This window comes from Mustelus asterias, chromosome 3 (assembly GCF_964213995.1).
Source record: "Mustelus asterias chromosome 3, sMusAst1.hap1.1, whole genome shotgun sequence".
Lineage (NCBI taxonomy): Eukaryota > Metazoa > Chordata > Chondrichthyes > Carcharhiniformes > Triakidae > Mustelus > Mustelus asterias.
In genome coordinates, this window is record NC_135803.1 from 61,171,615 (window position 1) to 61,199,589 (window position 27,975).

General features: G+C 41.5%; 1 protein-coding gene across 1 annotated transcript; it reads right to left on the reverse strand.

Moving 5' to 3' along the window:
• Window positions 1–653: 653 nt before the first annotated feature.
• serpini1 (serpin peptidase inhibitor, clade I (neuroserpin), member 1) lies at window positions 654–27,854 on the reverse strand. The gene is made up of 9 exons (XM_078210111.1): window positions 27,752–27,854; window positions 23,237–23,497; window positions 22,832–23,062; window positions 14,889–15,083; window positions 11,850–12,042; window positions 5,414–5,511; window positions 4,187–4,273; window positions 3,444–3,527; window positions 654–730 (listed from the first exon to the last, which is right to left on the reverse strand). Exons 1-9 carry the CDS (start codon window positions 27,852–27,854, stop codon window positions 654–656), a joined length of 1,329 nt encoding a protein of 442 aa, XP_078066237.1.
• Window positions 27,855–27,975: the final 121 nt, after the last annotated feature.

The window sequence follows — 27,975 nt, forward strand, 5'->3', positions numbered from 1 at the left end:
TTAAAATCATTAGCAAAACAATCTAGATGGATAATAGAGAATTGGTTTCACTTAGAGATTGTCAGTATCTGGAATGTTCAACCTCAAAAGTGGTGGCAGCTGATTCCATAATCATTTTAAAATGGAGTTAACTATAGAATCCCTACAGTGCAGAAGGAGGCCATTTGACCCACTGAGTCTGCACAGCCATACCACCCCCTGCCCCATCCCTGCAACCCTGTGAATTCACCCAACCTACACTTCTTAGGACACTAAGGGGCAATTTACCATGGCCAATCCACCTGATCTGCACATTTTTGGACTGTGGGAGGAAAAGTTGTACTGGTATCAGTAGATTAGGAATTTACAGAGTTATAGACAAAAAGCAGGAGAGTGGGATATTTTTGTTAGTATGCTAAGGAGCACACCTTCGTGTCCCCAGAAGTCAAAAACAATATAATCTGCTCTTTTTAAAATGGTTGTTAATGTGCTTTGGATTCCTGGATTACTCTTGTTCCTGGAATTGCTCTTGGAAAGTTTGTCAATTTTAATACAGTTCCACATTGTTTATGGTTAGGGTGAGTCAATATAATCAGATTTTATTTTGTTTGACTATTGAACAACATACAAACAACAAATTCAATGATATTAGTTTACACAATATTGTTTATATTTTACAATGCATCCTTATCTCTCCCATAGGAGTTCATCATGTCTGGGTCCATTACTCTTCCCATAAATAAGACTGAACCTGAAAATCAAAAATATTTATATTAAGGCCAAGAAAATGGTGGAATACCTATTACCATAGATTCTACACAATTTATATCTATTAGAGTAAATGGTGGCTTGGTGAGTGGTATATGCTATTCTGCATTTATGTACTTAAACTTCTTTTGAAATCCTCAAAAATGCACCTGAGAAAGCAACTCTTAGGAAGTATTGTTAATGGTGTTACTTGTAATCATTCTTGAAATACTGATGTGTTCATCAATACCAAGGTAATTTCAACAAGTTTTGCCTTCTCAAAACAAAATAAAAAGTATCACCAGTGTACAATATATGTTAATTCAGGATCAACTTGTTTGTCCAGATTGTTATGAATTTTTTAAAAGGTAAGAGAGAGGCAAAAATAGACATTGGACCTCTGGAAAATGAGGCTGTAGAAGTAATAATAGGAAAGAAAGAAATGGCAGAGGAACTGAATAGTTACTTTGCATCAGTCTTCACGGTGCAAGACACCAGTGGGATGCCAGAGCTCCAGGAGAATCAGAGGGCACAGGTGACTGTCGTGGCCATTACTAAGGAGAAGGTTCTGGGGAAACTGAAAGGTCTGAAGTTGGATAAATCACCTGGATCGGATGGACTACACCCCAGGGTTATAAAAGAGATAGCTGAGGAAATTGTGGATGAATTGGTGGTGATCTCTCAGGAATCACTGGAGGCAGGGAGGGTACCAGAGGACTGGAAAGTAGCTAATGTAACATCGTTGTTTAAGAAGGGAGGGAGGCAGCAGACGGGAAATTATAGACCAGTTAGCCTGACTTCGGTCATTAGCAAGATTTTAGAGTCCATTATTAAAGATGAAATCACGGAGTACTTGGAAGTGCATGATAAAATAGGACTGAGTCAGCACCGCTTCGTCAAGGGAAGGTCATGTCTGACAAATCTGTTAGAGTTCTTTGAGGAGGTAACAAGAAAGATAGATAAAGGAGAATCAGTGGACGTGATTTATTTAGATTTCCAGAAGGCCTTTGACAAGGTGCCGCATAGGAGACTGTTAAATAAGTTAAGAGCCCAAGGTGTTAGGGATAAGATCCTGGCATGGATAGAGGATTGGCTGACTGGCAGAAGGCAGAGAGTGGGGATAAAGGGGTCTTTTTCAGGATGGCAGCTGCTGACTGGTCGTGTGCCTCGGGTCGGTGCTGGGACCACAACCTTTTTTAATATACATTAACAATTTGGAAGAAGGAATTGAAGGCACTGTTGCCAAGTTTGAAGATAATATAAAGAAATTAGAGGGACAGGGTAGTATTGAGGAAGCAGAGGAGCTGCAGAAGGACATGGGCAGTCTAGGAGAGTGGGCAAAGAAGTGGTAGATGGAATACAATGTGGAAAAGAGTGAGGTTATGCACTTTGGAAGGAGAAATGGAGGCATAGACTATTTTCTAAATGAGGAAATGTTTCGGAAAGTAAGTAAATAAGTGTATTTATTAGTCACAAGTTGGTTTACATTAACACAGAAATGAAGTTACTGCGCACAAAGGGACTTGGAAGTCCTTGTTCAAGATTCTCTTAAGGTTAACGTGCAGGTTCAGCTGGCAGCTAGGGAGGCAAATGCAATGTTCGCATTCATGTCAAGAGAGCTAGAATACAAGAGCAGGAATGTACTTCTGAGGCTGTACAAGGCTCTGGTTAGACTCCATTTGGAATATTGTGAGTAGTTTTGGACCCCATATCTAAGGAAGGATGTGCTGACCTTGGGAAAGGGTCCAGAGGAGGTTCACAAGAATGATCCCTGGAATGAGGAATGAAAAGCTTGTCGTATGAAGAATGGTTGAGAACTCTGGGTATGTACTCATTGGAGTTTAGAAGGATGAGGGGGATCTTATTGAAACTTACAGGATACTGCGGGGCCTGGATAGAGTGGACGTGGAGAGGATGTTTCCACTAGTAGGAAAAACTAGAACCAGAGGACACAACCTCAGACTAAAGGGACGACTCTTTAAAACAGAAATGAGGAGGAATTTCTTTAGCCAGAGAGTGGTGAATCTGTGGAACTCTTTGCTGCAGAAGGCTGTGGAGGCCAGGTCATTGAGTGTCTTTAAGACAGAGATAGATAGGTTCTTGATTATCATAGAAATCATAGAAACCCTACAGTGCAGAAGGAGGCCATTCGGCCCATCGAGTCTGCACCGACTACAATCCCACCCAGGCCCTACCCCCACATATTTACCCGCTAATCCCACTAACCTATGCATCTCAGGACTCTAAGGGGCAATTTTTAACCTGGCCAATCAACCTAACCCGCACATCTTTGGACTGTGGGAGGAAACCGGAGCACCCGGAGGAAACCCACGCAGACACGAGGAGAATGTGCAAACTCCACACAGACAGTGACCCGAGCCGGGAATCGAACCCAGGACCCTGGAGCTGTGAAGCAGCAGTGCCAACCACTGTGCTACCGTGCCGCCAATAATAAGGGGATTAATAAGGGGATCAGGGGTTATGAGGAAAAGGCAGGAGAATGGGGATGAGAAAAGTATCAGCCACGATTGAATGTCAGAGTAGATTCAATGGGCTGAGTGGCCTAATTCTGCTCCTATGTCTTATGGTCTTATGGTGTAAAATCTAATTTCACGATTTTGAGTTTGGTTAAGACCATAAAGCAATTTGCATTATTTAGCTCGCAAAACAGTCCAACAAATCGCATGAATAAACAAATTAAATCAGTGAAACATTACCTGTCAAGTTGCTCCGTATAAGAAACACAAATGGACGATTAGCCATAAATTGTCTAGGAAGGCTCATGATTGCTGCTGTCATACCTACATGGAAAGATCCAATATCAAGAATATTACTTCAATACTACCAATCTTTTCACATAGTTTTAGAAACGAAACAACATATTTCAAATTTATTTTATTTTGTACTTAAAATGCAATAGTTGTATTTCCCTCCCTTCTTATTAATAATAACAGTAGGTGTCAGCCTTGGCTTAGTGATAAGATTTTTGTTTCAGCCTGTGTGCTATAGACCACTAATAATGCAAAGGAAATGGAGTAGTCAACTTGAAGCAACTTGCAGAAAGCTGCAAGAACTGTAGAGCAATGATAATGGGGGCGATTTCAGTAATCCCACTATAGACTGGGATAGTATCCATGGACAAGGTAAAAAGAGGAAGGAATTTTTGAAGTGTGTTCAAGGGGACTTTCCTGATCACTATGTTTCCAGCACAATAAGGCAGGATGCTGGACCTGGTTCTAGTGAAGAATGTTTCAATGGGACATCATAAGGTTTTGAATAGTTATGGAGAAGGGGGTAAAAAATACTTCACTGAAGGAGAGCTAATTTTAGTCTTAGTTCTATTTGTTAAATTACTGTCTATTGGCAAGTTTTCCTTTTATTAAAATGCAGAGATGAAAAGCAACTGAGGTACACATATTAAATACAAAACTGACGTGGATTTGATGAAGTGATGAAATACCTGTTGAAGCTGCTGCTTCACTCCCTTCTTCATTTATTTCAATAACTGCTTGATGGACTGCTTGAGAAATGTGCAGGTCAGGTGAATCTATTGAAATGAGCAATTATAACACTTAGCAATGAATTTACATATAATATTTACTATTTTTGAGCATTTTTGGTGATCATTTTATTGTTCATGCCCATACTTAGCTAATTATCAGTTTTCCGATATTCATAATCTCTTATTAATTAATATTCATTTATTCTCCAACAAGCCATCATTTTAATAAGATTATTCTTATTAAATGTCAAAAATTAGGACAGCTGTTCGTGTGCTAATACAATGTTCTGTGACACAAAGTATAGGTACAGTTTAGGTTCTCACTCATAATGCTCCATTGTGGTAGATATTACCCCACACAAAGACACGGGCACAATGGCAAATGAACCATGATATGCCTTTGTCTCCCAATTACTGGTTACATCATGGATAGAGAGGCCTACAAACATATTATGTGGCTGAGGAAATTACATTGTTTAGTACAGAGGGTCCCTAAAAGTTCAAAAAATAATTACTTAAAATCCTGAGTACAATTAGCAATGCAGAATTCAGTTAGTTTCTGTGCAGATTTGCTCCAAAAGTATTTACTTTCCCAAAAAAGGGTCATTGTAACATAGGACAGAGTCATGTGTAGAAGCAAGCATGGAGACACTCCTAGCTTGGACCTTTACTGCACCTGTGTATACAGTTTCTAATAGTTAATAAAAGCTTACTGTTGAATTACTTAAAACTACAAATAACTTAGTAAGATTTACTGAACTATGCCCAACACCTTATAGCACTAGTCAGAGCCGCAAATATATCAGGAAGCTACACACATATTCCCTACAATTTTCAGCCAATTCATTTTAATAGGTGAAAAGTATTAGGGGCTATGCACATAGTTTCCGAACATGCATTCCTGATAGGCATGACTCCTTTGAAATGACACCAACATGGTAATCCACATAAATTCCTCTTTAAATGGCTGTATCAGTTTTTTAAGCCATACTCTTTAAAGGGTTACTTATTCATTTCATTTTGCATTGTTACATAAATGACAAGTGATGCACTGAGATTTATTGAATGATTATATATGCCTGGGCTTCCATATAGTTCCCCATCATTCCAATATGTACATTAACCTCAGAGTCCAGTCCAATGACATTTTAGCAAGGATTGCAAAAGGAACCCTAATGTTCATACCTGTGATCCCAGAAAGGTCACTTCCATTTTCAAATATTTCTGTGATGTTGAGGAATTCAAATGGTTCTTTCAAATCTAACTTTTGTTGGATTTTAAACCTAGAAATGTTACATTGGGAAAGCAGACGATTAGTACCTTAGTCTAAAGCAAACTACACAACATGCCACTGCAGTTGAACAATCAAGAATGGGTGGTGGCTTTCTCTTTATGTCTGGATTTATTCCATGAAGGCGGAATTCTCTGGCCGCACCGGTCTAAAAGCCGGAAATTCCCACCCGACTGTCAATGAGGTTTCACATTGTCCGCCTGCTAAAATTCCAGTGGCGGGGAGTCGGGATCTCTCAGCAGAGAACCATACTCACAAAATAAGAGCCATAACTTTGTACTCCTATCCTTGTACACACTCTCCCTTTCAGAGCGGTGACCTGTTTGGTTGCAAACTCACTTCTCTGTTAATTTTTGTGTGCGCCAGGTAAAATCAGTTTTGCGGCACGCCCTATTTTGCAGCTTGAAATTCTAGCAGGTAAGCTGAACTATTACAGAGATAACAGCTGTTGAGTTTTGATTTGAAACAGGTCATTCTAAATGCCAAAGCAAGTTGCATGTTGCTTTTACTTCCATTTCTGGATATAAATGCACTGGCTATAGCAGTTTGAAATGCAGTATTAGTGCAGCTATTACTGCCAGATCAATAGCTGCTGTAACCATAAGTGGCCAGTGATGACTTGTTTATACTAATTGGCTAAGATTTAAAGGCCGGAGCTCTACCACCTCACCTGCCCAGAATCGGAGCGGGCGAGGGTCCGACAATGGATATCTCCATTGACCTCGGACAGGAATTTCCAGTCTCGCCCGAACGAAAATTCCACTCTTATTTATTTTACTTTTTTATTAAAAAAGAGCTAAAGTTTATTTATTTACTAGTCACAAATAGTCTTACATTAACGCTGCAATGAAGTTACTGTGAAATCCCCTAGCCGCCACACTCCAATGCCTGTTTGGATACACTGAGGGAGAATTTGGCATGGCCAATTCACCTAACCTGTGGACTGTGGGAGGAAACCAGGAGCACCCAGAGAAAACCAGGCTGACACGGGGAGAATGTGCAAACTCCACATGGGCAGTGACCCAGGCCGGGAATCGAACCGGGTCCTTGGCGTTGTGAGGCAGCAGTGCTGACCACTGTGCCACTGTGCCATCCCATTAGTGTCCCAACATTGGAATGTGTTGATGTCCAAGCCATTATATTACATATATTATCTGATGAAAGTATTTAGCCACCCAATACATTTAACTAAATCTTGGGTAAATTTAGAAAAGCCCATGAACAGTTTCCAAACTGGGTTTGACATTGCACTTTAGTTAGCTTAGTGTTTAGTGCTATGCTATTCCAGTGGCATTTGTGCAAAATGGAAATCTGCTTTGCAATGGTATTCAAGTCTCAGTAGAAAGTCAACACAATATTTATAGATTGGATGTACTTTATTATTGTTTTCCTTCTCAGTTGGCCCAAACACCATTGTGGGCTTACCTTCATCACATGGGCTGCAATGATTCAAGAAGATGGTTCATCACCACTTTCTCAAGAATGGGCAATAAATGCTGGTCTCACCAGTGACACTCACACCCCAAGGACAAACAAAACAAAATTGTATTAATTTCATTTTTGGGACCTTCAATTCCGTACATCAATTTCCATGATAAAAGACTATTTCCCCAAATTCTTAAAATTCTGCTTTGGAGTCTGCTGTTCTGTGTCGAATAAGAGCAGTCCAGATTAACTCATGGCATAACCATTGCATTTTCCTTATGGAAAAGCATCCTCGTGCCCCAATATCAAACCTGTAGGAATTTCCAAGTACAAGATTATCACTCCACAAGATGATATTGGAATAATCCCGTTTATTTTAAAATTTAAGCAGAAGCATATTTAAGCAATAGGGAATAAAGAAACTGACCTGAATGGAACAACCGGACACCCTGAGATACATTTTACTCAATGATATAAATGTGGAACATACATGAGAATATCAGCATTTTCATTACGCAAAATACTAATCAATTTCTTGTGTTATTGCAATAAGATTGTCATGACCAATTTAATTTTTGTTTAGATCAAACAGGAATTTGTATAGTGTATCTCCACACACACACTTTATTTCCTTTTGGAGAAGAGCAAGAAAGTGGTGGAAGGATTCCCAAGCAGATTATCAGCTTGTTGAACTGTGTTGTGAACACTCCTTCCACTGCCAACAAGTCCTGGCTCTGGACCTGGAGCTCCTGGTCTAGAGATAGGAATGCTACCACTGTACCACAAGATCTCCTAAATAGGAATGTGGGGGAGGGGGGAGGGGGATTGTGGGGGGGGGAGTGGAAATGTTCTTGGGTAGAACATTTTTCATTCATTTTCTGTTTGCAGTTGTTCATATGTGACTGGTTCATATTTTTAGAAATCATAGAATCATAGAAAACCCTACAGTGCAGAAACAAGCCATTCGGCCCATCGAGTCTGCACTGACCACAGTCCCACCCAGGCCCTACCCCCATATCCCTACACATTTACCCGCTAATCCCTCTAACCTACACATCTCAGGGCACTAAAGGGCAATTTTAGCATGGCCAATCAACCTAACCCGCACATCTTTGGACTGTGGGAGGAAACCGGAGCACCCGGAGAAAACCCACACAGACACGAGGAGAATGTGCAAACTCCACACAGACAGTGACCCAAGCCGGGAATTGAACCCAGGTCCCTGGAGCTGTGAAGCAGCAGTGCTAGCCACTGTGCTACCGTGCCGAAACTTTAGGCTATAACTTTCTCTTTACAATGGGTCCTGTAAATTTAACTCACTTCAACTCATTTAAATTATTACCTGTTTTTCATACTGAGGAATCATTTGAATTATTACAACTCCCTTGTTAAAAGCACAAAGTTTTGAATTGGATCAAGGCTTACTGCTAGGTGATGGTGCACTGGCCCAGATTTGGTGTATAAAGGCATCTAAGAGTGGTTGTTTTTAGTTAAACTTGTCCTTTCATGCTGAGGTTTTTAAATGTTTTGCATGGCAAATTGCTGAAAGTGTAAGCTGGAGATATTGCAATGAGGGAATGGGACAACGGAAACTTGAGTGAGCTGGGCAAGCAACTATTCATCTTCTTAACCAATCAGATTGGAGGATTGAAAAATAGGCAGCAGAAGGACTGAGAAGGCTGAGTGAGTGAGAATAGTGAAATTCAGTGAAAAAGCAGGTACAGAAAGAGAAGGAAAGAGAGACTGGATTAAGAGAGAAAGAAAGGAGACAGAAAGGAAAAAGTTAAAACAAAACTTCTTAAAATCTCCAATAACAAGTAAAACCTAAAAGAATGAGATGCCAGATTATCAATTTTCATTGTTGTGGAAGTTATTTGGTTGTAAATAAAACACATCATGTTATTAAAGGAGTACTTGAATTAGGTTGGACAAGACTTAACTTTCTGGCACAAGTTAGTTTATACGATTTACACAGTGGTTAACACTGCTGCCTCATGGTGCCAGGAACCCAGGTTTGATTCCAGCCTTGGGTGACTGTCTGTGTGGAGTCTGCACATTCTCCCTGTGTCTGCGTGGGTCTCCTTCGGGTTATCCGGTTTTCTCGCAAAGTCTGAAGTTGTGCAGATTAGTTTGATTGGCCATGCCAAAATTGACCCTTCATGTCCAAGATATATACGTTAGGGGGTTAGTGGAGTAAATACGTGGGATTATGGGGTAAACCTGGATAAATGTTGGTACAGACTCGATGGGCCGAATGGCCTCCTTCTGTAGAGATTCTATAATTCTATGGGCCCTATTTTACCATTTTGATTCTAAGTGCTGGGCGGACTTGAAACTGGGAGTGCTTCAGATCCGACTTTTAGACCCATTCTGAGGCGCCCCCATATGCACACTGCCTGCAAAAATATTAGCGAGTCCAAGCCCGTGGATGGGGCTTAACATGCCCGAAACCCTGCAGCTCCGATCGGTGCCTCTAACTGCGCATGCGCAGAAAACAAATGATAGAATGCCACTCCATTGCGCTACTTGCCGCATGCTTGACTTTACCAAGTTTTCACGCCCAGAAATGGGCGCAACGCGATAGTAAAATCGGGCCCTATGTATCTGTTGTGAAAGTACAGAAACTCATTGTGACATGAGTTCATCAAGCCAAGTGGCCTCCTTCTCTGCTGCAGCCAGCATTTATGCTTCATTTCAAAGGTGAGTCAAAGGTGAGACAGCTTTTTCGCAAAGCTTTCAGCAGAGCAGCACAACTCAGACAGCAACTCAAGGATTTTAGGGTTTAATTGCAAATTCTGTCTTGCCCTGAAATTGCTGCACCATTTGTGCTGTGAGCCTCGCTGTTATTTTGATGGGAAAATCTGGGCCATTGCTTTTGTCATACAGTATGTTGACGGTGGTGCTGACTCCTGAGGTCACTGATAATGGAACTAACTAAACCCACAACAGTTCTGAATTGTGAGAGTAAGTAATTTTAAAAAAACTAAAGGATACCAACATGAAGCAGAACAACTACCCATCATGTCAATCAGCAACTGAAAGAAAAAGGCCATTAAGATTTCAGATTTTCAGTGGTATTTCCAGCTTTTTCTATTTTGGTTTTCTAATAACATTTCAGAAAAGGTGACAACATATTTTTAACAAATGCATTTTTGGCTGTTGCCCACAGGATCCCGGAGAACCAATCAGAAAATGTTTGTATAATCTGAAGGCTGTACTTGCAACTTGAACTGCTACCTTTGTGTCAAAGAATTAGGTGCTTGATGCCATAAACTGAGATGGATTTTGTAATAAATACAGATAACCAAGAAGTGATTTGCATTTTTATTTTAAAACAAATGCATACACCGCTCATAAGATTTACTTCCACCTAATGCTTAAAAATAGCTTTTACTCCTAAGTACTGTCAATTCTGAGAATTTATTTAGTGGGATACGTATCTCCCCCAAGCTTGATGCTGTCCTTTTTCCATCCTCAGACAGGTATATTAATCACCATTGATTGGATTGAAATCAAGTGCAAGAACCCTGACTGATGTTTGCTTCATTCTTCCATAGGCACGGTGGCACAGTGGTTAGCACTGCTGCCTCACAGCGCCAGGGACCAAGGTTCGATTCCCAGCTTGGGTCACTGTCTGTGTGGAGTTTGCACGTTCTCCCCGTGTCTGTGTGGATTTCCTCCGGGTGCTCTGGTTTCCTCCCACAGTCTGAAAGACGTGCTGGTTAGGTGCATTAACCCGAACAGGAGTGTGGTGACTAGGGGAATTTCACAGTAACTTCATTGTTAATGTAAGCCTTACTTGTGACTAATAAGTATGCTTTAATATGCTTTACTTTACTGTGATCATCTACTGCCCTGACTTGAACCATACTCAGTGCAGATCGTTCAATCAAACCTGGTGACTTAACCTGGTGACCACTTGGAGGATTGCATAAAGATTGCATGTTAAGTCTGAGACTATTGGGGAGGTATCTCCAAAGAAGTCACGTGGAAAGGCAAGCCACAGGAACAGTAGCGTTTATGGTAAACTGTTCTGCTCGAACTCCAGCCCTTGAGTGGTTGTAAGGGGCAGTTTCCTGGGCCAATCACCCAGTTTACCTGACACATCCTCTTAAAGAGGCTATGCCCCGCATACATAACACCTAAGCTTATCATCTTTCTTTGGGGAGGAAATTCATTTATTCAGATGTTTAATAATGCCTGATTTGAATATTACTGTGCTTTAGGTATTTAGTGGCAATCTGAATCGCATTAACATACTTAATGTGATTCAGAATTAACATGGGGGCAGCACGGTGTCACAGTGGTTAGCACTGCTGCCTCACAGCGTCAGGGACCTGTGTTCAATTCCGACCTCAGTTCATGTCTGTGTGGAGTTTGCACACTCTCCCAATTCCGGTGTGGGTTTCCTCCAGGTGCTCCGGTTTCCTCCCACAGTCTACAGATGTGTGGGTTAGGTGGATTGGCCATGCTAAATTGACGCTAGTGTCAGAGGGATTAGCAAGATGAATGTGTGGGATTATTGGAATAGGGCCTAGGTGGGTTTGTGCAGACTTGATAGGCCGACTGGCCTCCTTCTGCACTGCAGGGATTCTATGATTAAATCACTTTTACATTATGATAGCAGTTCCAGTTGCAAACTCACTAGAATAGTTTCCAAGATCTTGTCTGCTTGTGCAAACATTTTCTGATTGATTTTCATGGCAACAATCAAATAGCTCCCAAAAAAATGTATTCATACTTATATTTAAGAGACTGTGCATACTTTTTATTGCAAATTTCACCTCTTAAAATCAGCTTACTTTCTACAAACAGAAACAGTCCTCAGAGTTCACAAACCATAAAGAGCTGTTACTGTTCTACCAATGCTAACAGAAAAAGGAATGGTACGTTTTGCTAACCAACCTTGGAAGATTAATCTCAATGTCTTCTTCTGCCATTGTGGAAAGCCAATGTTGGATCATCTGTGGTGTGATAAGCTTTTCCAACTCTGTTAAATCAATTCCTTCTGCTGGTAGAACCAGGATTATGCTGGCCTCATTTCCACTGTAGGGTAGTTCTAAAACCTGATAACTGATGTTACCAGCTACAAAGTAGCCTGTAGAAAGATAATTTAATTCCCAATGATTGGAATCAGACTGTCAAAATCTAAATTGGCTTTATAGTAGCTTTTTATTTAGATGGTTCATTAATCAGGGATTCTCAAATAACAAAGAAATGAAGATAGTTGTGAAATAAGGAATCCTGTATATAGACTGAGTGGTCACATGGGTACTGAGATGATGCAGGTGCAAAAGGGATGACATGTGGAGAGTGCGGGAGGTCTCCCCGGGGCATGGGCATGTAGTTAAAACACACATGGCGGGAGAAAGCTAGTGACTCAGAGTTGCAGTGGTGCATATAATGCTCATGATGTGGAGATGCCGGCTTTGGACTGGGGTAAGCCCCTTCAGGGGCTTAGAGCTCCGAAAGCTTGTGTGGCTTTTGCTACCAAATAAACCTGTTGGACTTTAACCTGGTGTTGTTAAACTTCTTACTGCATATAATGCTAACAGTAATCAACAGTGATAAAAGACGAATAGAATCTTCCTACAAGGCATTCTCTATTTCAGATGGTCAATTTTTATAAAATAGGTTAACAGTCATAAATTAGTAACTATTTTTTAGACTAGCAAGTCCAAACACTATCAGCTGCCATCTAAAGGCATTGGTTAAAAGGTGATTAATTGAAACATTTATTTCCTAATGGGGAGCTAGGTGTACTGATGGATAATCATAGATTGCACTCCCGCACACCTTCATAACAATAGAAAAACAATCCTTAGGATGGTATACAATATATTGTTGTTATATACAATAAGCAATTGCTATATTGCTTCATTAAAATGCTGCATTAGAAATATAGAAAACATAAATAAAATAATTATACGAGAGAGATATAAACAATTCTTACTGTAACACTACACAGAATTTGTTTACTGCCTGACAGTGTTGATGAAAGAACTGTTGGGGATATTATGTGCAAGTTCACAGATGACACAAAGCTCTGTGCCAGTGATAGAACACTTTAGGGGAAACAGCTAATAATTGTACCTAGGTGTGATGGGGAAATTTGGCTGCGGCAGCCAAATGGCTTTCAATTTAGATAACTGTAGCATTAGTTATGTTGCTAGGGCTAATGGTTTGATTGGAAGAATTAAAATGCCGAGGAGACCAGGTTGTGCCCATGTGGATAGATTATTTGAATTAGATTTGAAGGAGAGGACATAATTATGAGTTACATAAGCAAAGAACTCGATTAGACCTCAGGTGATTTTTCTTTTTGCAATCGTAGATCTTTTGAATCAGTTTCTTGCCCGTGCAGTGAATGCAGATTCACTGCAAACTTTCAAAAACTGGGCAAGTGCCGAGGGGAGACTGGCATTTCTGTATTAAAAAGTAGGCGTGATAATAAGGAAAGTACCTTGTCGTTACTGTTTTTTCATTTATTAAAGGGATGCGAGGTCAGCATTCATTGCTCATCCCTAATTGCCCTTAAAAAGGTGGCAATAAGCTGCCTTCTTTAACCACTGAAACCCTTGTGGTGTAGCTTACACATAGTGCTGTTAGTAAATGAGTTCCAGGATTTTGACCCAGCGACAGGATAGTGAGTGACTTGTAGTGGAATTCCCAGGTGATGGTGTTCCCATGTATTTGATGCCCTTGTCCTTCTCGATCAGCTTGTCTTGGGGGCCAGATGCAGCCTACCAAGCCCTCTTACAAGGCAGTTTTCAACATACCTGTCAACCATTTGAGCTCCAATGCAAGATTCTACTTAGAACTGCTCCTCCAATCACAAGCTGTTTATCTGTGGCTCACTGGTCAGCCTATCAGCACCAAATGAGGGAGAGAAGCCAGCTCTGATTGGTGCAGCAGCGAACAATGTGCTGAAGGCTGGATGGAGGTGGTGATGAAGGGGGTTTGTGGGGTTGCCGTAATGCCTGTGTATATGTGTGTGTGTTTATGCCGTGTGTGTATGTCATGGGGGGGGGGGGGGGGGGTGTTGTCCCATTGCTTGAGTGGAGGGGGTTGTCCCAATGTTTGTGGGGGGCACATGTATGGCGTAAATGTTGCTTGCCGCATGTCAGCCCAGTCCTGGATATTGTCCAGGTTTTGTTGCATTTGGATATGGACTGCTTCAGTATCCGAGAAGTCACAAATGGTGCTGAATATTGTGCAATCATCAGCAAATATCCCCACTTCTGACTTTATGATGGAAGGAAGGTCATTGATGTAGCAGCTGAAGATGGTTGGGAGTAAGACATTCCCCTGAGGAACTCCTGCAGTGATGTACTGGACTTGCGGTGACTGACGTCCAACAACCACAGCCATCTTCCTTTGTGTTAGGTATGACTCCAACCAATGGACAGTTTTCCCCCTGATTCCACTGACTCCAGTTTTGCTCGGGCTCCTTGATGCCTCACTTGATCAAATGTGGCCTTGATATAACGGGCAGTCACTCTCACTTTATCATTGGATTTCAGCTTTATTGCCCATGTTTGAACCAAGGCTGTAATGAGGTCAGGATCTGAATGGCCCTGCTGGAACCCAAGCTGAGCATCACTGAGCAACTCATTGCAAAGCAAATGCCACTGGATAACTCTGTTGATAACCCTTCCATCACTTTACTGTTACCTCCTGGAATACATTTTCATGATTATTAGGAATCAGAAAATAATTTCTCAGAACTTCTTTTCTCTGAAAACTGGTCTAGGGTTTTCTCGAGTCTGATTTTTCCCTGTCCTGTATGTGAGGCTCATGATGGTCACATGCAACATGACTGAATGGGATTGGTTTGATGGATCAGCTGGTATTTTCCATCTGTCTTTTATACTCTCTTCACAAAGTTTACTTTATTCTGAATTACTGATTTTGATCAAATGTGTATTTTTTGATTGCACTTACCAAATCTGCTCACCACTTGCTGGTGCATCATTGGTAGCTGAACCACCGAGCCATCGTGTTTGGTAAACTCCATGAGTCTGGTGTTCGCTGAATTGAATTTATGTTTCCATGTCCCCTTGAAGTAAATGGCATTAACTAAAACTAGCTTTGTCAAAGAGTTGAAAGATTGACTTGTAACCAAGTTCTTAACTTTACCTGAAAGCAAACAATTGATTTAGACAAGGTGTTTTTAAAACAACTTTAACCACATTTTATAACAAACCTGTATTTTAACGACTACCCAGTAGAAAAATCAGCCCTCACGAGCCTCGGCACAAAGTCTGTCTCCCTTCCTGGATCCTGAACCAAACTATTTGCAACCTCCATGTCCTAGTGGTCCTGAACTGACCTTCTGACCCCATATCCACTCAATCACAAAGAGCATCTATTTTTATCTCCATCTGTGCTTCAGCTTACTGCTGAAACCTCCAGTCATGTCCTTGTCACCTTTAGACTTGACTATTCCACCCCTACCAGTCTCCAATTATCAATCCCCTGTGTGTCTCAGCTCATCCAAAGTCTGTTGCCAAACTATCACATGCCAAGTTACATTAAGTTATCAGCCCTGCCCTCTCTAATCTATATTGGCCACTGGTGTTTCCAATTTAAAATTCTCATCTATGTCTTTAGGGGTGAATAACAAATGCTGGCCTTGTCAGCAATGCCCACATCCCATGAAAGGATTTAAGAAAGTCCATTCATGGGCGGCATGATGACGCAGTGGTTAGCGCTGCTGACTCACAGCGCCAGGGTCCTGAGTTCAAATTCCGGCTTAGGTCACTGCCTGTGTGGAGTTTGCACATTCTCTCAGTGTCTGCATGAGTTTCCCCCGGGTGCTCCGGTTTGCTCCCACAGTCCAAAGATGTGCAGGTTAGGTGGATTGGCCATGCTAAATTTCCCCTTTGTGTCAGGAGGGCTAGCTAGGGTAAATGCATGAAGTTATGGGGATAGGGCCTGGGTGGGATTGTGGTCATTGCAGACTCGGTGAGCCGAATGGCCTCCTTCTGTTCTGTAGGATTCTATGATCTTGTCCTTCTCCAGCTCTGTAATCCTATCCAGCCCTACAATCTCATCTGCCTCTCTGTTCCTACGGTCCATCCTGTCATGTATACACCCACTCTTCTATGCACCATTGGAGCTGTGACTTCAGCCACTTCGACCCATGTTCCATCAATTCCTCCCTAAACCTTTCCACCTTGCCATCTCCCTCTCCTCCTTAAAGCCCTGCTCTTTGACAAAACCTTTGGTTATCATTCTTAATAGTTCCTCATTTAGCTTGACATCTATTTTGATGGTTATGCCTCTGCAAGGCATTTTGGGATGTTTTTAATAAACATTTGAGACCCCCAGGAAATCACACCAACATTTTTTCCTTATATATCACTTGGTTTAATAAGCACTCTGTGTCTGATATGTAACAGCATACATTCTGTTAATTTTCTTTCTTAACAGTTACCTCATAACCAACACCCCCTCCCCCACAGAGACAATGGACCAGTCTGCCCAGGAGAGGGACATGCTGTGCCCTGAAGTAGCAACCTTACAACACTCTTATGTTACTTCTAACGGAACATGTTGCCTCCAGCCAAGGCAGCGCGATCTGGACTGCAAATTTTAGGCATTTCGAAAAAGAAATTCCCAATGTGAAAATCGCTGCTCCTGAGGCATGAAGCATCAGATTCGCCTACCCTGGGATTAACCAAACACTTTAATCAAGGGTGCACTGCATTTAAACAGCTCCACAACACCTGCGCTCATTCACTCCAGAAGGATGGCAGTAAGGAAGCCTGCTCCTCAGTTCAGAGGGTGGGAGGAAACCGGTGCACCCAAAGGAAAATCATGCAGATACAGTGAGCACTGTGTGCTAACTCCACACAGACAATCATCCGAGGCCAGAATTGAACCCAGATCCTTGACGCTATGATGCAGCAGGGCTAACCACTGCGCCACTGTGTCGCCAAACTAATTGGTATAGATTGGCTGCTATCGTTGTTCAGCAACTCCATTATTATTGTCATGTGATTGCCAGGATGGGAAAAGGAGAATTAGATAGACTGTGGTTTTTATTATATAGCAATTCCTAATTGCAAATTTATTGCCATTGGTATTGATCATTTTTAATGAAAATGTGAACTTAAATAACTGTTGCTTTCAAAATTCCTGCAATATCAAACTGTGTTTGTTGTTGCAAATGTTGTTCATAATGGGTTTACAAATCCAAGGTTATAATTTACAGTTTAAAATAATAAATTTGCCAAATGATCTTCCAATCAGTTAAATAAACTGCTGGATGTAATAATTCTCACAGGCTTATCTTTAAGCATATTTTAAATTGTTAATTTCTGTGACTTCAGATTGCTTTCTTCAAATCATTCACTGGGGATTGGGATGATGTCAAAAGGTGAATTAGAGGACCTGCTCACCCTGACACAGCCATGTTACAAAAAGAAAAAATATATCCAGAATTGAATGGAGGACACTGAAGCTTAAAGAAAAGCATTTTTATAACCAGATATTTTGTAGCATTTCTGGTCATTAAAAAAAAGTAATCATATTTTAGTCCATACAGCATGAAACAGCGCGCTGCCAGCATATCTTCCTGGGTTGTTAAAATGCGAAGCTAAATTACCTAACTTCCTACAGAGCGGGGAAATTCCATTATGATAAATTATTATTCCAAGTTCTCTGTTCCCAGATTCTGACTATTAACATTTCATAATGCTGGCTGCCCCCTACTGTTCTTTTTTTAAAATTCAGATGTACAGTTTAGGTTAACTGGGAAACAGGCGTTCTTCTGCATTGTGGAACAAAAGAGTTATTTGTTGTTTGAGTTGTATTTATTTCAGCTTTCCAGCATTCACAGCATTTTTCTTATTGTTTTACAGCTGGTATGCATTGATAGAACAGTAGGCTAGTAAAGTATCACAAAGTTTGAACTGATATTTAAAAGAGCATCCCCCGCTCACCCCACATTGGCGTTTTTTCCAGTGGTGGAGGCGGTTTGCCATTGGCCGCTGGCAGGATTTTCTGATTCCGCCAAGGTCGACAAGGTTTAGCGAGGCTCGTTTGCCCCGTTGCTGGGAAACCATCATGGGGGCAGGGGGGAGGGGGGCAGTGGGGGGGGGTGGAGTGGGGAAGGTCCAGGAGTTGCCTTTAGCGGGACTGGAAGATCCCGCTGGCAGGAAGGGCAGGAAAATCCCACCCAACATTCATTACCTGTAGACTAAATATATGCAAAATAGATCAGCAGATTAGAAAAAGCTCTGAAATAATGGCTGCGATTCTCCCTAAAGTGCTGAATTGATGGGAAAACTGTTCTAAATCCCGACTGTTTTGTCAGTTCAGCTTCTCACCTGAATCTCCACACTCTGTGCACTGCAGAGGTCACAATCGTGAATCTCGTTAAAAACCCAGGGGGGCGGGGCCTATTCATGCCAGAGTATGACAGTTCTGGACCTCTGCACATGCGCAGTGGCCCAGATCTATCAGACTCCCTGTTTGCTGGCCAACTCGATCACTGGCCAGCCCAGGAACGCCGCAGTTCTGTCCCTCCAGCCATCAGCCCACTCCCACGGCCCGATCGTGGCCCCCACAGCAATTCCCGGGCCAGCCCTGATCCCCTGTGTTCCGGAGCACCCCAATGTCCAGACCACCCCCCTCACCCCGGCAGACCCCTGCTTCTCCCCCCCGTCGGGGTCAGATGCCCCCCTTTCCCCAGAGCCAGACCACCCGCACCTCCCGCCTGCCACAATCGCTGCCCTCCTTCCATCCCAGACCGATCCTGTCTGCAGAGAGCAAGCGGGATTCCCCACTCCACCAATCACCCCTAGGCCTCACCCACAGTAGGCCCTGCCCCCCCTTGGCACTGCCAATGCCTGATGGGCAGTGCCAAACTGCCCTCTGGGCATGGGCACTTTGCCCCTTGGGCAGTGCCAGGGGCACAGGTTGGCACTGCCAGGGTGCCCATGCCCAGGGGACACCACCCCCAAGTCGCCCAACCCCCTGGGGAGCCCTGATTGCCCCCTCCTTCATTCCGGCATGGTCTCCCGCTAGTTCCCCAAATGTGGGGAGATAGTGTAAACCCCATTGGAATGACATTTAATCGGGATCTGAAAGTTCCTGATAATAAACTGCTAAACATATTTAAAATACATTTTAAAAGGGAAAGACTCTTAGTACTGTAGAGGATCAGAAGGACCTTGGGGTCCGGGTCCATAGGACTCTAAAATCGGCCCCGCAGGTGGAGGAGGTGGTTAAGAAGGCGTATGGTGTGCTGGCCTTTATCAATCGAGGGATTGAGTTTAGGAGTCCGGGGATAATGATGCAGCTATATAAGACCCTTGTCAGACCCCACTTGTTGTACTGTGCTCAGTTCTGGTCGCCTCAATACAGGAAGGATGTGGAAAAGATTGAAAGGGTGCAGAGGCGATTTACAAGGATGTTGCCTGGATTGAGTGGCATGCCTTATGAGGATAGGCTGAGGGAGCTCGGTCTTTTCTCCTTGGAGAGACGTAGGATGAGAGGAGACCTAATAGAGGTATATAAGATGTTGAGAGGCATAGATCGGGTGGACTCTCAGAGGCTTTTTCCCAGGGTGGAAATGGCTGCTACGACAGGATACAGGTTTAGGGTGCTGGGGGGTAGGTACAGGGGAAATGTTAGGGGGAAGTTTTTCACACAGAGGGTGGTGGGCGAGTGGAATCGGCTGCCGTCAGTGGTGGTGGAGGCAAACTCAATAGGGTCTTTTAAGAGACTCCTGGATGAGTACATGGGACTTAATAGGGTGGAGGGTTATAGGTAAGCCTAAAAGGTAGGGATATGTTCGGCACAACTTGTGGGGCCGAAGGGCCTGTTTTGTGCTGTAGTTTTCTCTGTTTCTATGTTTCTAAATGGCTTACCTGCCTTCCTGTCGGTTTCCAGCATGGTCTGACCGGCGATTGTTCGCCGGCTCTGGGAGATGCGCATGTGTTCCCGGCGCATGCACAAATCCCGGTACAAGGCCGGCGACGCGCATCTCTCACCGCGACCCGCCAGAAACGTTGTGGGTCACGATGGGAGAATCGCGGCCAATGATTCTTGACTGGATTACTCAATATAACCACAGGACAACGAAATTTACTTTTTTATTACAGGTTAATTTTGACATGATTCATATTGAAAGGATTTTTCAACATGTATTATGACTTTTCAGTTGGTGCAGTTCGTTACCAAACATGTTGCAGACTTTGAGAATAGGATAATTGTTTTTGAGATACTTATATTTACATAATTCATGATTACTCATTTAATCTGTGGGAAACACACAGATGTTCCTGGGTCCTTAAAATTTCCATTTTCATTTTTGCCAACGACATTTCTATGCAGAGATAATTAGTTTGAAAGCATGGGGGTAGCTTTTAAGGTTGAGGTTCTGTTTGCCTGAAGTGAGCATTTACATTAAACCCGCAGACATTTTAAGAATAAAATTTTTTTTAAAAACAAAACAGGATTGAATTTAATGCAGCCCGTCAGGAAGGGAACCATGGGCAACTTAATCATGGCGAGAAGTCCAGTACCAGCCTTCTAGCCACAGCGAAACTTCCCCAAGTGTCAGAGGACAGAAGCAGCTGAGATGGAATTCCCAGCTGGCAGTACCTGCATGGCTTTTGCATGCCTCCCAGGGTTGCCTGCCATTCCGGTCAATGCCTGATTAAGGGCTCTGGCATTGGGAAGGGAGCATGAGGCACAAACCCCACAAATTATAAGTATAGTCCAACCCCCTTGTCCCCCCTCTGCCACAAACCCCATCCTGCGGTTCCCATCCCACTGTCTCTCACTCAGATTTGGCCTGAGGTCCCTTGGCAATCCAGGGCCTCTGGTGGATACACTTCTGCCAGCTGCCACCCATTCATATGGCATGAAGAGCTGCTAGCCTTTAATTGGCTGGCAGCTCTCATCGGGTGGGACTTCCTCCACCAGGGATCCGAATCGCAGTGAAGACCTGATTGTGGCCACTTAAGTGGCTGAAGGGCACCTGATTTATAGAGTCATAGAGGTTTACAGCATGGAAACAGGCCCTTCGGCCCAACTTGTCCATGCCGCCTTTTTTTTTAAAACCCCTAAGCTAATCCTAATTGCCCCGCATTTGGCCCATATCCCTCTATACCCATCATACCCATGTAACTATCTAAATGGTTTCTAAAGGACAAAATTGTACCTGCCTCTACTACTACCTCTGGCAGCTTGTTCCAGACACTCACTGCCCTCTGTGTGAAAAAATTGCCCTTCTGGACACTTTTGTATCTCTCCCCTCTCACTTAAACCTATGCCCTCTAGTTTTAGACTTTAGATTTCATTGCAACTCTCCCATAGAACTGATGGTGGTTCCCTGCCAGTTTTCTAACCACCAAAAATGATGTATCTGCATTCCCGTCCAAAAACCTCACTACTCCCTTTAACATCTGCCAGAATTTCAAATCACCACATAGATGTGGTCCAAATGTATATTTACTTTAATATTGTGAAGAGGAGGATGAAGAAATGGAAGAGGCGAGACTGGAAGCTCTTGGAATCAATTATCCCCAAAGATACATTTCACCTGTACCTAAACATATGGGCAGATTTTTAACTGGCAAGAGGAGGTAGGCTTGGGCGAAGGGCACCAGGTTGGGAATCTGATGTGATCCTGCCCATTTTTAGGCTCTGACCTGAGCAGGTTTATAGGTGAGAAAGAACCCCCACCCACCATACAGCTGCTAGCTCAGTCAATTTAACAAAGAAGCAGGTAATAACTTCACCCTGCCCTTAACAACCAATCCATGGGTTTCCTGAGCTGACTGCATGGCACCAATGTCAACAAGGTGAGTTCACAGCGGGGAGAACTTCTGTAAAACTGACAGGCTGGGAAACCTTCAAAAATGAAACTAAAGTCACAAAACTTCTTCTGAGATTGTGCTATATTACTCGCCAGAGCATTTCCTACTTTTTGGAGATCAGTTTACCTGTCTTGCATTTTAGGCACCTTGATCCACACTTCCCTGCTCTCAGTCTTCATCACAACATGGAAGCAACTTATGCAGCTCTACCCTGCATCTCTGGTGAGGAACAAGAGGAGCAAAAGTGCCAACAGCACCAGAAATAGCTGCCTTCTACTCAGCCATATGCTGCTCCACAGGACATAGCTGATGGATATAGAGGGCCAGCTTCAAGGAAGCACAGCACCCCCCCTCCAATACAGGGTACACAGGCAGAGGTTCATCTGAGCACCAGTAATTCAGGCTTTCATGTTGCTGACAACTGCAGTCTACAGGGACAAACTTCCTTTCCATTGTAGCAGGAGGGCACATATTGCTATTGGCTGTCAAGTTGGAGATTATTGGAAAACCCCTTTTCAATTACAAATGGGGTGTCGACCTGTTTCCATATCTGTCGCTCACTTACAGAAAGCAACCGGAGAGGACTTCAAAGAAGCAGGATTATTGCCACTCTCCAGAGAAACAGCAACATCCATGCCTACTACTTGCAGCCCAATGATGTTGTCTTTATTGGCCGGTATCATCAAAAGTCGAATGAGATCTTAGAAGACATATAACAATGTTCAGGGCTGACTGATTCTGTGCCAAACAAACCTGATGCTCATTCTGTCAGCTCCAAATTCAGGGTTAAAATTTGGATTTTCCACTTTCTCACTGTTTATTTTTAGACATTTATTTCAGTCAATTACCTTCTTGATGTTCTCACAGATTTGAAAGATGATTTTCAAATTCTGTTTCATGCTGTTGTATGAATTACTCAGAATGAGACACGTTTTCTTCTGTGCAGAGGGATTGCAACATCTTAACTTACTTAGAATGGTCCACCTACAACTCAGTTACTTTGTAGACTAAATAACGCTATTAGCCATAAATGAGTGTACTAAAACTTACCACTGGTCTGATTAGCGATCCATGTATTGATAACATTGGCAGCAGATACAGAATCTTGAAAATTCACATTTCTTACAGTATTACCAAAGAATTGCTGGTTGCTGTGGAGATATTGTTCAGTCAAGCGGAATCCATCCTGAACGTAAATTGCATTGCCAAGTTTTAGCTTGTATAGCCTACTACCAGCAGACATGATTTTGGATTGTTTTTTCAACATAGAAAATTCCTCTCCTAAAATCAGAATAACAACACTTTAGCATTCAGCAGACATAGTTTTAAAATTAGCCTATTTATTAATAAGCTAAATGTAGGCGAACAAGAAAGCGATTTTTTTTCGACAATTGGAAATCCAATCTTTATGTCGATCACTTTAAGCATTAAGTACACAGAGAGAGTTTTATCTACCTTCCTGGGCTTTATCAAAATGTAGACCTTTTCTTAACTGTTGCAAAGTGGTTCCTCTGGCACCCAGTTCTATCATTGCTAGGCCCAGACTGATAGACATTGGTGAACAAATAAGATTTTGGTTCTTCTGCACTGAACGAATGGCATGGTAAAGATCAACTGCAAATTCTGTAGGAACATTACTAGGAAGAGAATCAGAGGTGGAAACCATCAACCCTTCACAGAGCAACAGTAGACTGCAAAACTGCAGCATTCTCATCGCTGTGGAAGAAATAGAAATAGACTTTAAAATGTATTGTAAACAGAATTTTAAACAGAATTAGCCCCCTTTACAATAATGAACAGAATTCAAAATCATTTTTTCATCAAACAGTTATATTGCTTAATTGATCTCAGAGACTGTGCGAAACATTATTTACGTAATGAATCTTTTGAATGTCAGACAATAACTATTTGGGAATCATGATGGTATATTTTAGATTTACACGGCCAGATCAATTCTTCTACTATGAGATAAAATTTAGAAGATAATTTTGGAGAAAGTAGTGTTTTGAGAAATACAGTACAGCTTCTGATGAAGTCTAGACAGCAGAAGTGACATAAGCTCTCATTTCTTTACACAGCAGTTGACTATATGGCATTTTTCAGTTCAGGCAATTTGTAGGTTCACTTCATATTGAGCAGTAGTAGAACTGAACCTGCTTCAGAAATTTGTTACACACTAAATTCACAGTAATCTGTTTGAATTTTATTAAACTGTAAACTACCTAGCCATTAACGTTATAGTAGTGCACTACATACATGTTACAAAATTATTTTGTGCAGAATTATTTCATACATACGTGTGTGCAAATGCAATTGTTGTGTTCTGGAAAAATGCTCTGCCAAAGTTATCCAGAAAACTTTCAGCAAAATGAATGGCAAGACTTGTTTTGATATTAATTTACCAGGTGATCATTGGCAATGTTGCTGTTAGTAATGTATTAAAACCCTGAGAACTGATGTTTAATGATTTCAAGGACATGAACACCTGATAACACCTGAATTACTTTAGTCAACAACAGGTAACTTGCAAAGCAGAAACTGTGATAAAATGTGGATATTTTGCTGTAGACTTTAATGTGCCAAAGTTAATTAGTGTACATTTTACATATACACCTACACATAATGCAAAATGGTAATGTTCACGAAACGTTCAAATCAATTTTATAAATGCTTTGGAAACTATTTTGGTCCAAAATGATTAAGTTGTTCAGTAAAGCTATCAAGCTATTGTTACATTAGTTTGGTAACATTATTGTGTGCCCCTGAATAATACCATCCATTTTGGTGGGTAAAGAATACTCTGCCTGTACCATCCCTTATGAAATTATCTTCCTCATCTAAATTCTATAGTTTAATTTGAAACACAACGGCTATTCCCAACCAGAAAACTTAGTTTGCAGCAACTGATATTGCAGGCGTAAACTATTTAATATATGGAAAAGGATGGCGACTGGAAGAATGAAGTGCAAAAGCAATGCTCTGCACAGCAATGAGAATCCATTGTTGTGAAAGCTGTGCTACAGAAGAAGAGACAGCTTCCCTTTACTGACAAATGTTACATTTAATATATTGGGTCAGATGTGGCACAGTGGTTAAAGTCCCTGCCTTTGAGGCAGAAACTCTGGGAATTGGTGGCCAAGGAAGTTGTGTTCATAATGCAACCAACGGGTTGTGTATCAACCTATAAGATCCTTCCAAAACACCAATGTCAGGTGGTAGAAGTGGAAGAGACTCCTGCTCAGCCATGCTTGATGCAGAATGGCACCCATCAAGCCGTAAGTGACCTGTTCCAGGAAAAATCTTGCTATGGGAAAAGAAGAAAGTCTGTCTTGTGCACCACTAGGTATGGGAAGAGAAATAACACTACACTGGGTGGACAGGCAATTATGTTTTAAATTGGGAAGTCCTAAAAGGAAAATAATTCTGATCTAAAAATGATTGTCAGCAATGATTCTTAACAAAATTTATTCTAAAGCAGGATATAATCTGCCCCACAAATATAGATGTAAATAATTGTAACTGCAAAAACAGAACAGCAAATGTATAGATGTGACTGGGCAGGATTTTACAGCCTCGCTCGAGTGAGACTGGAAATTCTTGCCCGTGGTCAACGGAGATTTCTGTTGTCAGACCTTCACCTGCTTTAATTCTGTGGCAGGCAGGGTGGTAGAGTTCCAGCCACAGTGTCTACAATATACAAGTAGGATGCTGACCTGCTTGCTCCATGGCCTCCACCCAAAATACTGTGTGATGATGCTGTGCCTTTAAGTAGTGTGCTTGAATTATGTTCCCTTGCAGGATGGTCCTTGCAGGCCCTGGAAGTAATCAACACCAGGATGTCTGTGACCAGTGTCCTTTATTGCTGCTGAGGCAATTTAATTGATATCATGTTGATTTTAATCTGGGCTAATGCAGTGTTCTGGGGTTTTATGGTTCTTTGGAGATTATTGAGTGGAGCTTGATTTGGGGATGATAGACAGGTTAGCTGATGTGCCTGGGGACAGTTTTTATACACAAAAAAGTCCAGGTTTTTGTTTGATTTTCTCAGTTGTTGTTAGAAGCTTGTGGAAGAAGGCAGTCTCTCTCTCTCTCTCTTTCCAGGACTGGGAAGCTTCAGACATTTGATCCAACATTCAAAGGACCAATTCACAGCAGGTGAAAGCCCAGCATCATGTGAGTATACTTATTCCTGTACCAAGTCTGAAGAAGGGTGTGTCTGTGGGGTGGTGTTTGACTCGGAACAACATAGATAGCTAGCTGTTAAGGTTTATACTGTGACATGTTAAGTTTTGTAATTGGTAAAAGCTATGCTAATTCCTTTTGGTTATATTTTAACTGTGTTCTTAAATAAACTTTGTTTGCTAAAAGCTTTCTAGTGGGTCACTTCAATCATACCTAGACTGAATCACCTTATGCTCATGAATGCCAAAATCAAATATAAAAATTCAGGACCGAGACTATCTTCATAAAACAATTTGGTTTCAGGCCTGTGTCATAATAACTGTAACCTTAGCCATTAAGGGTCCCGTACAAACTTCTCATGAAAACAATGGACCAGTAGCAAACCCCATGAAATACAGGATCAAAAGGGAATATCTGGCTTTCATTATTATTATTTACTGCAAAACAATTTCAAACAATATTCTGTAAACAAATTGTAACAGTCTATTTCATGTTTCATCTGATTGCTGTGGGAAATTCTTCCAAGGCGGCCTAATTAATTTAAAGACTAAATCTTTTTATTAACATTTTACTTTCACAAAGGCAATAAAATGTTTTATTCAATTCAAGGAAATTCTTTAATTGGACTAGCTTTATTAAAACATTGAAATGTTTGAATAAAACAACATTACAACTTAATATTAAGAAAAGAAGTTCAAGCATACAATTAGAACACGACAAATCTCATTTTGGCCAAAACAGGAGATCCATGGTTCCACTTACACAGCTAATGCACTATAAGGCTTTCTCAAAAGATCTCAGATTTCATACAAAAAAGTATAATGGTTTTGTTATCAGATTCATCAGCCCAGCACTAAATGAAAAGCAACTTCATTCCTTCACTGTTCTGTCAATCTAACAATGGCATGTCCTTCAATCAATTATAGTTTGACACCTTCAAATATAAATCTGTCATTTGTCTGTCCGTTTTATGGAAGTTCTCTCCCAAAAATGGCTTCTTATGATACAGCATTTCTCGAACCAATTTAAACTGCTCTAACACCAAATGAAGGCACCTTTATCTTTTGATATTATCCCCAGCCTAGATATGCATTGGTAATGTACTTTGTTGCATTATTTGTGCCTGACTTGTGCTTGTATCATTCAATTTTTCATTTTACTGGCATATTGCAAATTAATTTCTTCGTAACATTACTAATATGTTACTTAAATATTTTGTATATTCTCAAACCACATATTAAAACATTAGCTGCTAATTATCCACAAGTTGGTATTAAGAATAAATCAGAATTCTCAATTACAAATTATAATGTGTTAGCAATTTTCCTAGCTGGTTTTCTTATATTTGATATTGAACTGCTGTCTGGCTTTTGTCCCAGAATATTTCTTACTTTATGTTTCAGTTTCTTCATTAAAAAGTCCATTGTGTTCCTTAGCCTGTTTACTAATTTGCTACATCTTTCATTTGAGTTCGAATTTATTTTGCACATTGGCCTTGAATGAATATTCAACATTAATTTTTTTCACATAAAGAAACCCTTTTTATTCAATCTTATATAAAAATTGTTAATACAATTCAGTTACTAATATAAAACAGTTGTTTATCTGATGTTAAGTTGATTCCTATAAATAATTCTAAATCTACCTAGTCCCTTCTCCTGTTAAATCCCATCTACAGTTCCAGATGACAATAGGCTGCTCTCCCCTTGACAGGAAGAGCTGACCGGTGGTGATTTAACCTGAGGATCACCAAACCTCAGGCAAGGTGCAAGGTTGAGAAAGCAGGACCTTCATGAATAACCTTTGATGTAGGGTCAATGATTGCCTGCTGAGTACCAGTGCTTGGTTTGATTGTTCTGGCTTTCTTGACCAAACTTCTGGTAAAAGCCATCTCTTCAAGCACACTCCTTCCCCAGCTCCTGCTCCCACTCCCCACCCCCAGCCCAGAATCTGGTAAGGTTAGTGTCCTGCAGCCCAGTGATTGATTAGAATTGGGTTCTCCTATGCTAATC